General features: G+C 59.1%; 1 protein-coding gene across 1 annotated transcript; it reads right to left on the bottom strand.

Annotated features, from left to right (window-relative positions):
• Positions 1–18: 18 nt before the first annotated feature.
• On the bottom strand, positions 19–14,114 carry LOC104168034 (electrogenic sodium bicarbonate cotransporter 1-like; the record flags this gene model as incomplete). Its single annotated transcript, XM_009708472.1, has 20 exons — positions 13,858–14,114; positions 11,888–12,048; positions 11,529–11,678; positions 11,334–11,395; positions 11,100–11,257; positions 9,230–9,317; positions 8,793–8,947; positions 8,042–8,158; positions 7,654–7,828; positions 7,225–7,358; positions 6,871–7,142; positions 6,183–6,238; positions 5,904–6,086; positions 5,650–5,763; positions 4,884–5,045; positions 4,507–4,685; positions 4,182–4,254; positions 1,694–1,762; positions 620–793; positions 19–183 (listed from the first exon to the last, which is right to left on the bottom strand). Coding segments are annotated over exons 1-20 (2,904 nt in total), but the record flags the coding sequence as incomplete, so codon positions are not given.
• Between the last annotated feature and the right edge of the window lie 184 nt (positions 14,115–14,298).

A 14,298-nucleotide genomic window follows, 5' to 3' on the forward strand; every position in this document is an offset into this window, starting at 1 on the left:
GAGTGTAGTGCCCAGGGCATCACCTACCTCCTCGACGTTGTTTTCCTCCTCCTTCAGCTTCCTGGGCTGTTTCCCCTCTACTTTGTTCCTGGTCGTTTCGGGCAGGAGGCTGTCCAGCCAGCTCAGGTCATGCAGGGAGAAGACATGCTCCAGCCCCTTCCGGATCCCCACCAGTGCCAGCAGCTGGGGCAAGGGCAAAGCACGGATCAGCATCGCACAGTGCTTGGGGCTGGGGGCCAAGGAACAGGCAGCATGGTCCCTGTCACACCCCCTCCGTCCCCCTGGTAAATGCCAGGGAGGTGGCACGTCACCAGGTGGCTTGGTCCCAGGGGACGATACTTGTACAACTTCTGCAAAGCAGTCACAGCCCCACCAGCCCCAACCCCAGAGGTGAAGGTTGGTGGCAAAACCATGTTGTGGCTCTGCAGGGACCCTGCCAGCCCTCGGGGGTCTGAGCACCAATGTACACCACCTGCCAGGGCGTGTGCCCCCACCCAGGACAGTGCCCATGTCCCTTGCCCAAGGCAAGCACCGGGGCTTCAGAGATCCTCAGGGCACATGTGGGCAGCACCCAGCCTGGCACCAGAGCAGTGCCACCCAATTAAAAGGGATGTCATACCATCACTGGGAAAATAATAGCAGCCATGGTAGACTTGATGACCCAGAGCAGGGCCAGGCACAACAGCTGGATGATAGTGAAGAGGTGCACCCGGCACAGGGGCACGTGACGGAGGTAGGCAAGGTCTGGCTGGTGCTTCGCTGGCATCAGGAGCAGCTGCACGCGATCTGTGAGCTGTAGTGAGAGGATGGCATGTGGGTCATGCATGTCCAGCTTTCAGGCAGCTCTCACCCACCTCCCTGTTGGGACCAGGGCTGGCAGGATGGGTTTTTGCCATTGTTTTTGGAGTTCAGCCCTCCTGCCGTCTGCGCTGCCAGTGTGATGCCTGGGTGGGTGAGTTTGTCTGCAAGACCCAGGGTCCTAGTACCACCATCGCCCCAGGCCAGGGGAGCGCTTTCCAGGCAGGCATCTAGAAAGGACTCAAGGTGGTCTTAAAGGGTTAATTGAGAGATAACAACCCCTTGATTCCCCTCGCTGCACGCTGGAAACTGCTGCTGCCTTTGCCAGAGCACAACCTTGGATTCACCAAGCAGAGGGAAGGAGGGAGGGGGTTTCCCAGCCTGTCATCCAGAGCAGGGTAATCGTAAGGAAAATGTACTGTTTAGAGGAAAAAAAGGAGTAGATATTATTGGAGTAGGGATTTTTTTTTCCCCTCCATGGTTTTCTCAGCAGACAAACAGAGCTGGCACATCAGCGGCAGTGCCAGGACCAAAGGAACAGCAGGTCCCACCCAGCTTTGCCTGCAGTTCCCAGCTGGGGACATCCCTGCAGCTTTGAGAGTAAGTCTGGGTTATCCACTGGTCCCTCCACCTCTCCCAAACCACCTGATCCATCAGGCAGAAGCCGCTGGTGTTCCTCAGCATCCCAGACAAGTCCCTCTTCCTTTCCTCTGCCCAAAAAAGGTCCCTCTGTCCCTCCTTGTCCTGGGCCTGACAGGGGACAGACCCGTGCCAGGCTGCACATCACACAGAGCTAAAATCCAGGCTCTGCTGTGCAGTGAGAGCTGGTATTGAGCAAAAACCTTCATCCCCAAAACAGCCCCCACCAGCACTCCCCTGCGCAGGCCCTGCTCACCTGGATGCTGTTCAGCGCTGCCACCCCCATATGCAGAAAGACCCCATACAGCACTGGCATCGGGATGTGCTGCAAAACAGCGGGGTGAGGGGTCAGTAGGGCAAAATTCCCCAAGGGGGCTGCGTTCTCTAAGCATTCTGTCCTGTATAAAAGCCTGCACACGTGGCTGCAGCATTTGCTTCCTTCATTTCCAAGAGCCCAGTTTAATTTCATGGCTTTTTACTTATCTTATGGCTTCAAGGGCTTTAAAGCCTGGACATGTTCATGGCTATGCTGCTCATGCAGGGACACCACAGTTTTTAGAGAAAGGAAACGTGCGCCAAATTACTTGCTGTGTTTGGTAGGAGCAATCCAGGCTGGAGATGGGAGAACACAACTCCAAGCAACTTGGAGATAGGGCTTATGGCTCAGGTTCTATAAATGCCAGGGGGGTCCTGCCTCCGCAGCACACCGCTTTCCTTTTTACCTCCTCCTCTGAAACCATAAACTGGCTCCTGCCCTCTGTGTTGCTTAGCATGGTTTGGTTTTCTCCCAAGCCCGGGCAGGTAAGGAGGAAGACAGGGAACACTTGCTGTTCCCCGGATTCCACCAGGGACACAGGGACAGCCCGGGGCTGGGTTGGCTTTCCCAGTATCATGCGAGGGCCGTTTGAGAGGAAGCATTCATCCACATGCCCAAAGCAGGAGGTAACTCCTAGTCCTGGGGCTGCCATAGGTGTGGTATGGGGAATTATAAGGAGAGATGGGTCTTTGCATGAAGCGTGAAGCCAGACTTATCCTAGGTCTGGGAAGGGAGGAAGAGTTGCCCTGGGGGATGTTCCCAAAGCCCATGGACACTCCTCACTGCCCTGTATCTCACCACCTGCCGCAAAGGGAGAGGGAGGACCAGGCAGGCTTGGCCTCTGGTTTCTCCACCACAAAAATCACAGAAAGGTTTGGGTTGGAAGGGACCTTCACAGATCATCCAGGCCAACCCCCCACCATGGACAGGGACACCTTCCACCAGACCAGGTTGCTCAAAGCCCCATCCAACCTGGCCTTGAACACTTCCAGGGACGGGGCATCCACAGCTTCTCTGGGCAACCTGTCCTCACCACCCTCATCATAAGACATTTCTTGCCCATGCCAACCTAAATCTATCCTTGTTCAGTTTAAAATTGTTGCCCCTTGTCCTGTCATGACAGGCCCTGATAAAAAGTCTGTCTCCATCTTTCTTATCAGCCCCTGTAAGTATCGAAAGGCCGCAGTGAGGTCTCCCTGCAGCCTTCTCTTCCCCAGGCTGAACACCCCAGCTCTCTCAGCCTCTCTCCATAGCAGAGCTGTCCCAGCCCTTGGACCGTTTCGGTGGCCTCCTCTGGCCCTGCTCCAACAGGTTCATGTCTATCTTGTGCTGGGGACCCCAGAGCTGGACACAATGCTCCGGGGGGAGGGGTGTCTCAGGAGAGTGGAGCAGAGAGGGAGCATCTTCTCCCTCAACCTGCTGGCCACGCTGCCCATGAAGCAGCCCAGGATATGGCTGGCTTTCTGGGCTGCAAGCGCACATTGCCGGGTCATGTCCCATCTGTCACCCACCAATACCTTCTTGGCAGGACTGCTCTCAATCCCTTCATCCCCCAGCCTGTATTGATACTGGGGGTTGCACCCACCCAGCTGCAGGTTCTTGCACTTGGCCTTGTTGAACCTCATGAGGTTCACATGGGCTCACGTCCTCCAAAGTCCCTCTGCATGGCATCCTGTCCCTCAGATGTGTCAACCACTCCATTCAGCTTGGTGTCATCTGCAAATGTGCTGACAGTACGCCCAATCCTACTGTCTATGTCATTAATGAAGATATTAAATAGTATTGATCCCAGTAGGGACCCTTGAGGGACACCACTCGTTACTGGTTTCCACTTGGACATTGATTGTAACTCTGGATGCAACCATCCAGCCAACTGCTGATCCATCTAACAGTTCATCCATCAATCCCATATCTTTCCAATTTGGAGGTAAGAATGTAGTGGGGGACTGTATCAAAAGTTTTACAAGGCAATCCTCAGAGGTGAGGACAGAGCTGGAGGAAAAGGGACCTCCTGCCTGCCCCCATGTAATCCAGATGTGGCCGGGGTACACTGGGGGGACTCTGTAATGTGCCAGCGGCAGCAGGTGCGATCCAACACCAGCCAGGCTCGGCCCCCCCCATATGGTGATGTGGAGGGTAGTGGGGGGCTGTGTTTGGGGACCACAGAGGACCCCGATGCCCACAGGGAGGCTGGCCAGCTGACACAGGGCAGCAGTGCATCGCTGTGCCAGCTGTCCTGCAGTGCTCAAGCCAAACCTTTTGCCCAGCCCCTTTGCAAGCAGTGCACAGCTTCCTACCTGCCAGCCAGGCTTCCCATGATGGATCGATGGGATGAGGGACAGCAGGGCTAGGAACCCCTCAGCTTTGCTGGATATGGCCACCCCCTCGCCTTGGAAAAGAGGCCAAGCCCAGCAGGTAGGCTCCCTACCTTGAGAATGGGTGCCATGAAGACAGAGATCCCTGTCAGGATGAAGATGGCCAGGCCGGTCAGCCTTTGCTCCCTGTGGGTGGCAGTGCAAGTGTCATGGGTGCCCTGGGGACCCTTGGGAGCCTGCAGCCCGCTCCTGCCCTCCCAGCCCCCAGGGTCTCCGCTCTTTTGAGCTTTGATGGCCATGGAGACTGGTAGCATCCCCAGGGAGACACAAACAGCCCCAGAGCCGGGTCTGCCCACCAATGTGGGCACATCCTTGTCCCCTGGCTCCACATCCACGGGCAGGGTGTCTCCTGGAGCGGGGTCTGGGCTCATTGTGTACCTGATGCCCATGAACTCGGGGTGCTCGCCAGGGGCTGAGGTTGCACTCTCCTTCCTCAGGCTGTCCATGTGGGCCAGGGAGATGACAGTAGCTGAGACGTACCAGGGGAGTCCAGTGACAGAGGTGACAACCATCAGGAGGGAGACACATAGGAAATCCAGGTGAAAGCCTGCTCCTTTCTGCAATGGGAGAGGCAGCAGAGTTGGAGGCAAGCCATCTCCCCAGCATCATCAGAGCGGTGGCAGTGGGACCTGCCCACCTTGCTCGCTGGTTCAGGGTGCCGCTCTCCTCTGGCTGTCCCCTGGCCCGCAGGGTTCAGTCAGGACCTGGGTCCTCCTCGTTGGCTAGGTCCTGCTCATCCCCTGTCCCCGACTCACCCGCAGCTTGTACTCCCTGCGATTAAGGATGATGGCCGTGATCTGCTGGTCCATGAAAATGAGGATGGTGACAAGGACGGCGGGCATCACAGACAGCAGGCAGACCCACCATGGATTGGCTCCGAAGGGGAAGATGATCCAGCCCCGTGCTGGGTTTGTGGGCTGTGGAGAGCAGAAGGGTCACAGCAGCTGTCGCCCACCCATGGGGTCTGTGGCACAGCCATGTGACGGGACCAGCCCCGGGTGCCCAGGCTGGAGCCCTGTGGGCATCCAGGAATGCTCCACCTGGGGAGAGGAAGAACATCCTCTCTCATCCTGGGGATGCTCCTGGGCAGTGTGACCCACCAGCCCCCCATGAGGACACCCCAGCTGTAGCGGAGCAGGGCACACGCCCCTGGGAGTGAGTGAAAGAGGTGGCATTGGACGTTGATGATGGCAAACCCAAGAAGGTGACAGCGAGCACAGGCTGCTCTGAGGTGCTGCCAGCCCTGCTCCACATCCAGGGCAGGGAGCCCAAGCTCAGACTTGAGCTTGTGGCTCTCTCTCCAGTGTGAGCTGTACCATGATGTGGTTAGTCCAGGACTGAGCCAGGTTATTTACAGAGTGTGGGATCAGCTGCTGTTCAACCCCTTCTTGTTTCTGGGGCACAGACTGCATCCCTATAAGGCTGGATCTGGCAGTGGGAAGGACAGCAGTAGCATGTTGGGGTGCCACTGTGGGGAGCACAGACCCCCTCCTGACAGTGCCATGCCCACCCCGCTGGCACCTTCAGCTCACTGGGTATGAGGAGCTTGGGGGTCTCCAGTCCCAGGGCGGCATCGATGGCACAGGAGGCGAGGATGGCCAGGATGATGGCAAAGTCGCTCACCAGCTTCCGCACCTGCAGATGGAGAGGGCTTGGCCTGGGCTGGCTGGTGTGGGGGACTGCCCCAGGAGCACCCCTGAGTCGCAGCACCTGGAGCCATCCCCACACCACCGGGATGGGTGGCCATGCTGTCAGGGAGGCCAAAGGATGCTCACCCCAGCAGGGAAGTAGCGGCTGCTCCTGAAACGCTTGAGTGTGGTGCAGGAGAGGAAGGTGCCTCCAAAGAGCAGGAAGGAGACGAGGGTGACATCGGGCACGTACCGGCAGCTGGTGCCCAAGAGGTGCCCACCTTGATCCAGGCACGGAGTCCTGCTCAGGACAGCCGACACGGTGGGAGGCTGTGGGAACAGGGCAGGCAGCGAGGAGGGGTCACGCACAGACACCTTGGGCCCACTCCAGCACCTCGCCCGCCCACCTGGGAGAAGGGGCTGTACCTGCTGGGGGGCCAGGGGCGAGGGGAGCGGCGTGTCATTCCCTGCGGAGCTGTGACCTGGAAGGGGACAGGGGGAGTCAGGGTGGAAGCACCATGGGGACAATCCATCAGGGATGACTTGGGCCGTGCTGCCATTAGTGTGGCTCTCCAGGCTCCCCCCAAAGGCTCAGGGTGCTGGATGGGGCTCAATGGGACCCCTGAGGCCGCAGCACTGGTGGGATGCCCCTGCGAAGGGCTTGGCTGAAGCCCCAGCCACTCAGAGGCACCATCGGCCCCAGGCTGTATCCAACACTGACGTTTTTGGTACACAACATGCATCCCATTTGCAGGATCAGTGTGGACATCTCTTCAGGACCCAGGAAACACCTCTGATTTACAGACCAGGCTAGAAACAGCAGCACAAACCCACCCAGGTGCCCACCTCCATCCTGGAGCCATGGGAGCTGGACCTTGCTCCCAGAGTTGCCCTGCCCAGTACATGGGCAATGCCAGGAGGCAGGTGTGGATGAACAGACTGCTTGGAGGAGACTAGAGGAAGGTGCTAGTGTGGTTGGGCAGGCTAGGATGAGATTAAGCAGCCTCCATCTCCTCCTGCGTCTCCCTCCATCCAGCTGGGCGGCAGGGTGCCAGTGGAGTCCCAGTGCGTCAGCCCCTCGCTTCCCACCAGCCCCGTGGCTTTTTGGGCTCACCAGGGCTGGACAAGTTGCAGATGCAGCTGTAGGAGGTGACATTGTCCAGCCGGTACTGCCAGTTGATGGGGAAGGCGTCCGCCAGTCTCAGCATCTTCTCCCAGGAGTCGTAGATGAATATCAAGCTGATGAGGGCGCAGAAGCCTTCCTCGGTGAAGCGGGTGAAATACCGCACCAGGTGGCTAGCCTCAGTGGCCACCAAGACCACGCCAAAAAAGGCCACCCAGAGCCCAATCCAGAGACGTAACTCCAGGTAGTCCAGGCTGTAGTCCCTGATGGGAAGGGTGACCCAAAGCCTCGAGTGATGATGGCCCGTGCCCTGGCCCGAGAAACTATCCCTGGCAGGGTACTTACTGGCTGAAGGAGAAGAGGAAGCGCTCAAAGACCAGCACGGGGCCAGTGCTGCTCAGGATGGTCAGGGGCTGGCCAGAAAAGAGGCAGAAGATGGAGCCAGCAAAGGCCGTGCCCAGGAAGCTCTCCAGCACCCCCTGAAATGCAGTGGAGGGGTGCCACGCACCAGGCACATGGCGAGGACAGGGGTCCCGGGCCTGTCTCTCACAGCGGCACAGCTGCAGGCAGCTGCCCACACCTCACTGCACTGCAGGGTGCAGGGTCAGTGCCCAGGGACTGCGGTGGTCAGGGAAGGATGCAGGATTCAGGTGATGCTCGGGATGTCCTGAGGGCACCACTGGCTCCCTGGGCACTGGTGGGAGGTGGGCACCCAGGAGACCCATGGGCTGGGCTGAGTGGGGTTGGTGCAGGGCACCCCATGGCTGCACTGACCTGCATGTTGGCGGTTGCGTCCCCCAGCATGCCTCCGAAGGTGATGGCGTTGGTGACTGTTGCCAGGTAGATGTAGAGCACTGCTGAGAGGCACTGGGGGTGCAGGGCATCGGAGAAGTCGCTGCTGTACCATGGCGCCTTCCTCCGGATGTCTCGCAACAGCCCCCCGAAAAGCCTGGGGCAGTGGAGGGAGACCTCAGAGCAGCGCCCCCAGCCAGCCGTCACCCCCTGAGAGGGCTGCAAGGCAGGGGATGGTCCCTTCCCCAGGAGACACCAGCCCAGAATGGTTTGGACGTGGTGGCCCCGTGTGTTGGGGAGAGCCAGTGCCCCGCCCCGAATTTGGCATCCTGCTGCACCTCCCGCCACCCTCGTCCTTCCCGGCACCCACCTGCCCGTCCGCTCCAGCTCCTCCCTGGAGCATGGGTGCCCCAGGCCGGCTCTGTCCCCAGCTGCTGCCATGTCCCCATTGCTGTGGGACTGCCAGTCTGGTGGGTGTACAGCAGTCCTGTGGCAAACCAGAGCCTGAGACAACAGGCTTCAGGGTGGAGCCCTCAGGACCCAGCTGCATCTAGGAGATGCTATGAGAGGGGACAGGGAGGATGGAGAGGGGGCAGGGGTGCAAGCAGGTCTGGAGGGACCTCGTGTATCCCTTGATAATGAGGAGGAGGAGAAAGCTCAGGAGGAGGAGGAGAGATGGAGGGATTGGACTAGATCATCTTTCAGAGGTCCCTTCCAACCCAACCATGATCTCCTCCAGCAAGCCCTGGAGCCAGCCCTACCAGGACCATTTTGGATGGAGGAGCGGGACAGAGCCAGAGGTGCCCTGCTCAGAGGATAAGTTTCACATCCCAGCGCTGAAAACTGTTTTTCCCAGTAGCTCCTGCCTGAAGGGCATGTGGGGTGGTTTTGCCATCCCCTGCCAAGTGGGACAGCAAGACTAACAGCAGCGGGGACCAGGGCGGTGGTCATAGGCCGGAACTGCAGAGGGGCTTGACTAGGAGGACCTCACTGGCAAAGGTTGGGTCCTGGGTGGCTTCATCCCCATGGACATGGAGATTTCAATGTCACAGGCAGATGTCTCCACCTGGGACCGTGCAGAAGGGATGGCAGAGGCTGCAGGTGCCCTCCCTCCAGCCTACCTCCTGTGCGGAGATGGCAGAGAGCTTAGCGGAGGAATTCGGGCACTGGGGTCCCATTTCCCAGGAGGAAGCACAGTCAGTTCATCCAGGAACGCCTCCATCGCTGCGATGAGGTCCTCTCGGTGCTCAGCCTGCCGGGCAATCTTTTGGAAGAGCTGTGGGGAGATGCTGTGGTTTAGCCACCACGTCCCTGAGTTCAGCCACTCGAAGCCTTCCTCCCAGCCTGCAAAAGCACCCATCCACTTCAGTGCAATGGGTGCACCTAGATCCTACAGACCCACCCCAAACCTTTGTTTTTGGATAAGGCAAGGGAGGCCACTAGCTCACCCCATCCTCTGCCTCCCCCCCTGCAGCCTGCAGAGGAGAGGAGCCCCAGTATCCTCAGCCTAGGCCTCATCCCAGGCCCATCCCACCCGTGGCTGCTGCACCAGGCTCACCTCATCCGTCAGCAGTGTGGCCATGGCCCTGCCAACCTCGTGGTAGGCTTTCACTTTGGCTTGAGGACCCAGCAGAATGAAGAGGAACCTGCAGGCAAGACAGCACATCTCCTGACCAGCCCTCTCCTCACTGGGGGATGCTTCTCCCAGGGAAGACCATGGCACTGCAGGGACGCCGGGGATAGCAGCTGGGCAGGCTTGGGGCACTGCTGCCACTCTAAGGGGTGACAACCCTAAGCAGGGGGTCGGGTGCAGAAGACAAGACATGCGTCTGTTGCCCACTGCATGGAAACCCCATGGGAGACCATGGGACACCAGGACCTGGCTGAATCACAGGGTCTGCAGAAACCCAGGCTGGGGTGAGTGGTGGGGGCAGGTCTCTGGGGCAGAGAAAGAGATGTCCTTGGCTGGGCATGTCTGTGGGGTCAAGCTCTGGGATGGGGATGTCTGTGGGGTCAAGGTCTTGACTGGGGCTGGCTGTGGGAATGTTGCTCGCGGGAATGTTGCTCGCAGGCAGGATGCAGGAACATTAGCATCGGGAAGGAGAGCTTGCTGGCCGCATGGACAGCAGGTTTGATAGGACTATGGGGACACAGGAGGAGATTGGAAAGAGAGCTCAAAGTCCTTGAAGAAATATGGCTAAAATCCCACCCCTCAGAGGGTGCTGCAAAATAATGTCCCCAGAGGGACAGCTCATCCAAATATTTAACCAAGCCCTCCACTCCTTTCCAAAACTGGCAAACACAGTTACAGTCCTGGTACCCTGAGGCTGTGGAGCAGTTCCAGTGATCATAGCCCAAGCAAACCTCCAGAGAGGGGGTCGGGAAACTCCTCCGACAGCACGAGTGGGGTTGAAGGTGGCTCAACAGACCCTGCTGCAGCCCTAACATGCAACATCAGTACTGGAGGCCTCCCGGAGCCTGCTCCGAGGGGTCAGGAGGTGATGGTAGCTGCCTGGGATTGGTTTCACCCAGGCATCTTCATGAAGGCAATGGGAAAACCTTAAGATCCTAATGATGGACCGGGGTGGGAGACGGTGGCTGCACCTGTGGGACAGCCAGGGGTGGCTGGCAAGGGGGATTGTACCATGGGCAAAGGAACGGGTAGGGACAAGCTCTCCTTCCCCTCCTGTTTGGCAGAGGAAAATACAGGGCAAGGGGTTGTTGTGAGCCCCCTCAAGACCCGCGGGGTCTCCCCAGGGACCTGCCACACATTTCCCACCAAGGAGAGAGCAGGAGGTGAATGGATGTCCTGCTCCACCCAGCTCCTGGAGGATGAGTGCTCCGGGCAGAGTGACCAGGAGGTGGCAATGTCCCTCCTGATCCCTGCCTGCCTCCTCTGCACGCTCCCTAAGGCAATCCCCAGCTCAAGAAGCACACTGACCATTTCCCCATATGGCTTCAGATGATGCATTCCTCAATCATGGAGAAACATCTCCTGTCCTGATCCTTTGCCCCTACGCCAACAGCGCTGCAAGAGCCACCCCACCACTCAGGAGAGTATCGTGGGCAGTGGGAGGGCAAGAGGCTCCTGCAAACTTGCATCCCTTCCAGCTGTGAGTCCCCATGCTCCTGGGCAGTAAGTGGAAAGCACCCAGACCTTCCTAAGGAGGAGAGTGAAGGCGGGGATAACCCAGGGGATGTCGCCCCCCCAGGCTGCCCACGGATCCTCCACTCTCAGCCCATCCCAGGATGCTCCTAAGGAGCTGGGAAAAGCAGGAGAGGAAGCAATAAGCCAGGGTTCTGGGGTTGCACGTGGCATTGGGTGCCGTACCCTTTGCTTTTGCCAAGCAAAGCCTTGTCCCATGCAGGAGGGAGCGGGGAGACAGGGACAAAGGGGAGTGCAGGGCCAGCAGCTGTGCTCCATTTACCTGCTGGGGAGAGCTACTTCGGCCAACGAGCCGAGGGCCACTGCTCGCCTTAGACGGATGAAGGCAGTGAAGGGCTTCTCCAGGAATTCAACTTCACCGACGGCAATGTGGGCTGCTTCGGCCCCCAGCGGAACCTTCTTCTTAAATCGGTTTCTCAGCTGAAAGGAAAGGGATGCAGCAGCTGGGCCCTCAGGATGCAGCAGCTGCTCTCAGCCCAGCTTCATCTTGCCTTACCTGCTCCTTAAGAGGTGTTTCAGAGAGCTGGGCTCTGGGCTCAGACCGGCTTTTGGCCTTCCCTGCAAAAGAAGCAAGCAGCAAAATATATATGCAAGCAAATGGCCAGCACGGGTGTTGCCCCAGGCTGGTAGCAGCGGAGGGATGCCCAGTGGGACAGCCGTGTGACCACCCATGGCCAGGCGCCGTGCCTACCTCGGCAGGGAGAGAGGCTGAGCTCAGCAAGGAGCCACAGTGGGGATTTGGTGGGCTGGTGCTGGGGCTGGCGGAGCAGGAGGGCTGTCAGGCGCTCCCTCAGCTCAGGCTGCAGCTCTGCTTCCTCGGACTGCCTGGAAAGCACCTTGTCTGCAACAGGGATGGGGCCAGCCCTGAGTCCTCCCAGTATGCTACCTAGTGGGGGGCTGCCAAGGGAATACTCACTTTGCTGGAGCAACAGCCACCCCAGGTACCCAGCTATCACACATCAGTGCTTTTATATAGGGACTATCTGGTGGCCTGGTCCCTCTCTGGTGACCAACCCATCCCAGGAGGTGATCTTTGCATTCCCCACGTACCGATTATTTCCTTGAAACTGGGGGCATCCAAATCCAGGAGCATGGTCCCCTTCTGCAGGCACGTCCTCAGCTGGAAGAGGCTGTGCAGGGAGAGGGCTGGGACATGAGGTGTGCTCCAGCGCTCCCCGCTATCCTCCACCTTCTCCTCAAACTTTATCCACCTGGCCAGGGAGGTATGCAGGGTCAGCGGCAGGGTAGTCCCATGCACTGTGCTAGGCAGTGGGAGCTGAAGCTTGGGTCCACCTCTGAGCTTGGCATGGGACTGGCACAGGTAGGGAGGGATTTGGGGAGCTCAGAAGGGGCTGCCGTGGGCTCACAGAGCAAGGGCAGGTGGGCAGCCTGAGCCTCCTGCAGACCCACACCTCACTCCAATCTCCTGATTGGGGGGATTTCCCCAGTCATGGGATCACAGAAGGGTTTTGGTTGGAAGGGACCTTCAAGACCATCCATTCCAACACCTTGCTATGAGCAGGGACACCTTCCACCAGACCAGGTTGCTCAAAGCCCCATCCAACCTGGCTTTGAACACTTCCAGGAACAGTGCATCCACAGCTTCTCTGGGCAACCTGTGCCAGTGCCTCACCACCCTCATCGTAAAACATTTCTTCCTTATATCTAATCTAACCCTGCCCTCTTGCAGTTTAAAACCGTTCCCCTTGTCCTGTCACGACAGGCCTGGTAAAAAGTCTGTCTCCATCTTTCTTATCAGCCCCTTTAAGTATCGAAAGGCCGGAGTGAGGTCTCCCTGCAGCCTTCTCTTCTCCAGGCTGAACCCCCCAGCTCTCTCAGCCTCTCTCCATAGCAGAGCTGTCCCAGCCCTCGGACCGTTTCGGTGGCCTCCTCCGGCCCCGCTCCAACAGGTTCATGTCTATCTTGTGCTGGGGACCCCAGAGCTGGACACAATGCTCCGGGGGGGTCTCAGGAGAGCAGAGCAGAGGGGGGCAATCCCCTCTCAACCTGCTAGCCACGTTGCCCACAAAGCAGCCCAGGATACGGTTGGCTTTCTGGTCTGCAAGCGCACATTGCTGGGTCATGTCCCATCTGTCACCTACAGGTAGCCCCCAGTCCTTCTCTGCAGAGCTGCTCCCAACACATCCACTCCCAGGCTGTGCCAGGACTGGGGGTTGCCCTGCCGTTAGCAGTGCTCGCTGGAGTCAAAACAGAAGTGTCTTGAGCTGTTTGCCATGCTCAGGCCATGCCAAATATTTTAATGCCGGGTGCAGACAGAGCTTCCCTTTGTCCCCATGGGTGGACACGTTGCTGTGGGGTGGCTCAGCGTGCTGCACGGGGAGAGCGTGCCCTGGCAGAACAGGCTCCCGCCAAAGGGCAGCCCTGCTGAAGAGAGGAAGGCTGAGTGCTGGGGAGAGTCGTCACAGCCACAGCCCGATGGCTTTGCCCTCTGACCCCCAGGGCAGACCCATCGCTTCCCCCAGACTCTCGCAACCCAGGTCCCTGTGCCCCAAGCTGCAGAGGGGTGGTGTGGAGCATGAGGACATCCCAGCCACGCTCCTGCGCCACACCAGCACCCAGGTGGCCCCAGTTCCTCTCTGTTGGGCCCTGTCCTCCCCAGCCAAGGCTGCCCTGACCTACTCCCCGAGTTGTCTCCTGAGACGTGCTGGGCAGCTGGATCTGGGGAGCATCAAAGCATCGTCCCAGCCCCAGCATAGCCGCTGGAGCCTTGGAGAGGCAGCAAAGGCAGGAGCACAAGCAAGGGTGCTGTGCCTGTGCAGGGTGACTGTCTGTGCCCTGCCCGACGCCCTGCCCCCTCCCATGAAATGAGTCACCCTAAGCTGGGCAGAAGCAGTGTGGGCACCAGCAGGGGCACGGGACAGCGAGCAGCCCTGCTTTGGGGCTGAGGTTGAGGAACCACCAGCCTTGGGACATGTTGTGGGCTCCATCAGAGCTGGGCTTTTGAAGGCTGGCCTTCCCAAAGCATTGCAAGGCAGCTTGGCCATTGCAGACGTGCCTACCTGGCCGTCTCTCTCCACTCCATCCCCGCTGGGGTGCTGAGGAGCTGGTTGAGCTGGATGAAGAGCAGTGGGCAGGTGGCATCCCCCGACTCATCCCACTGCAGGGTGGCACCGGCTCGCTTGGCTGCTGGGGCAACGCTGGAGCGGAAGATGCTGGAGCCAAAAGCCTGGTAGGGAGCTTCAGGGTTGCGTCTCTCTGGTCTGGGCTGTGAGTGGGTGTCTGCTGGCTGGAGAGCTATGCCAGCTGCCCCGGGCATGTGGGCTACAGCCGCGCCAGCCACAAACGTGGGCTCCCCTCTGGAGCTGCTGGCACTCGCAAGATCCCACACCTTATAAAAGCTGTGAACCAGTTTAAACTGGCCACAAACCAATACACAAGAGCCAAGCCCAAAACAACAATCTCAAAACACTGGGGCCAGCCCAGCGTGGCCGGCTCCTGCC

This window comes from Cariama cristata, unplaced genomic scaffold (genome assembly GCF_000690535.1).
Source record: "Cariama cristata isolate BGI_N322 unplaced genomic scaffold, ASM69053v1 scaffold23589, whole genome shotgun sequence".
Taxonomy (NCBI): domain Eukaryota; kingdom Metazoa; phylum Chordata; class Aves; order Cariamiformes; family Cariamidae; genus Cariama; species Cariama cristata.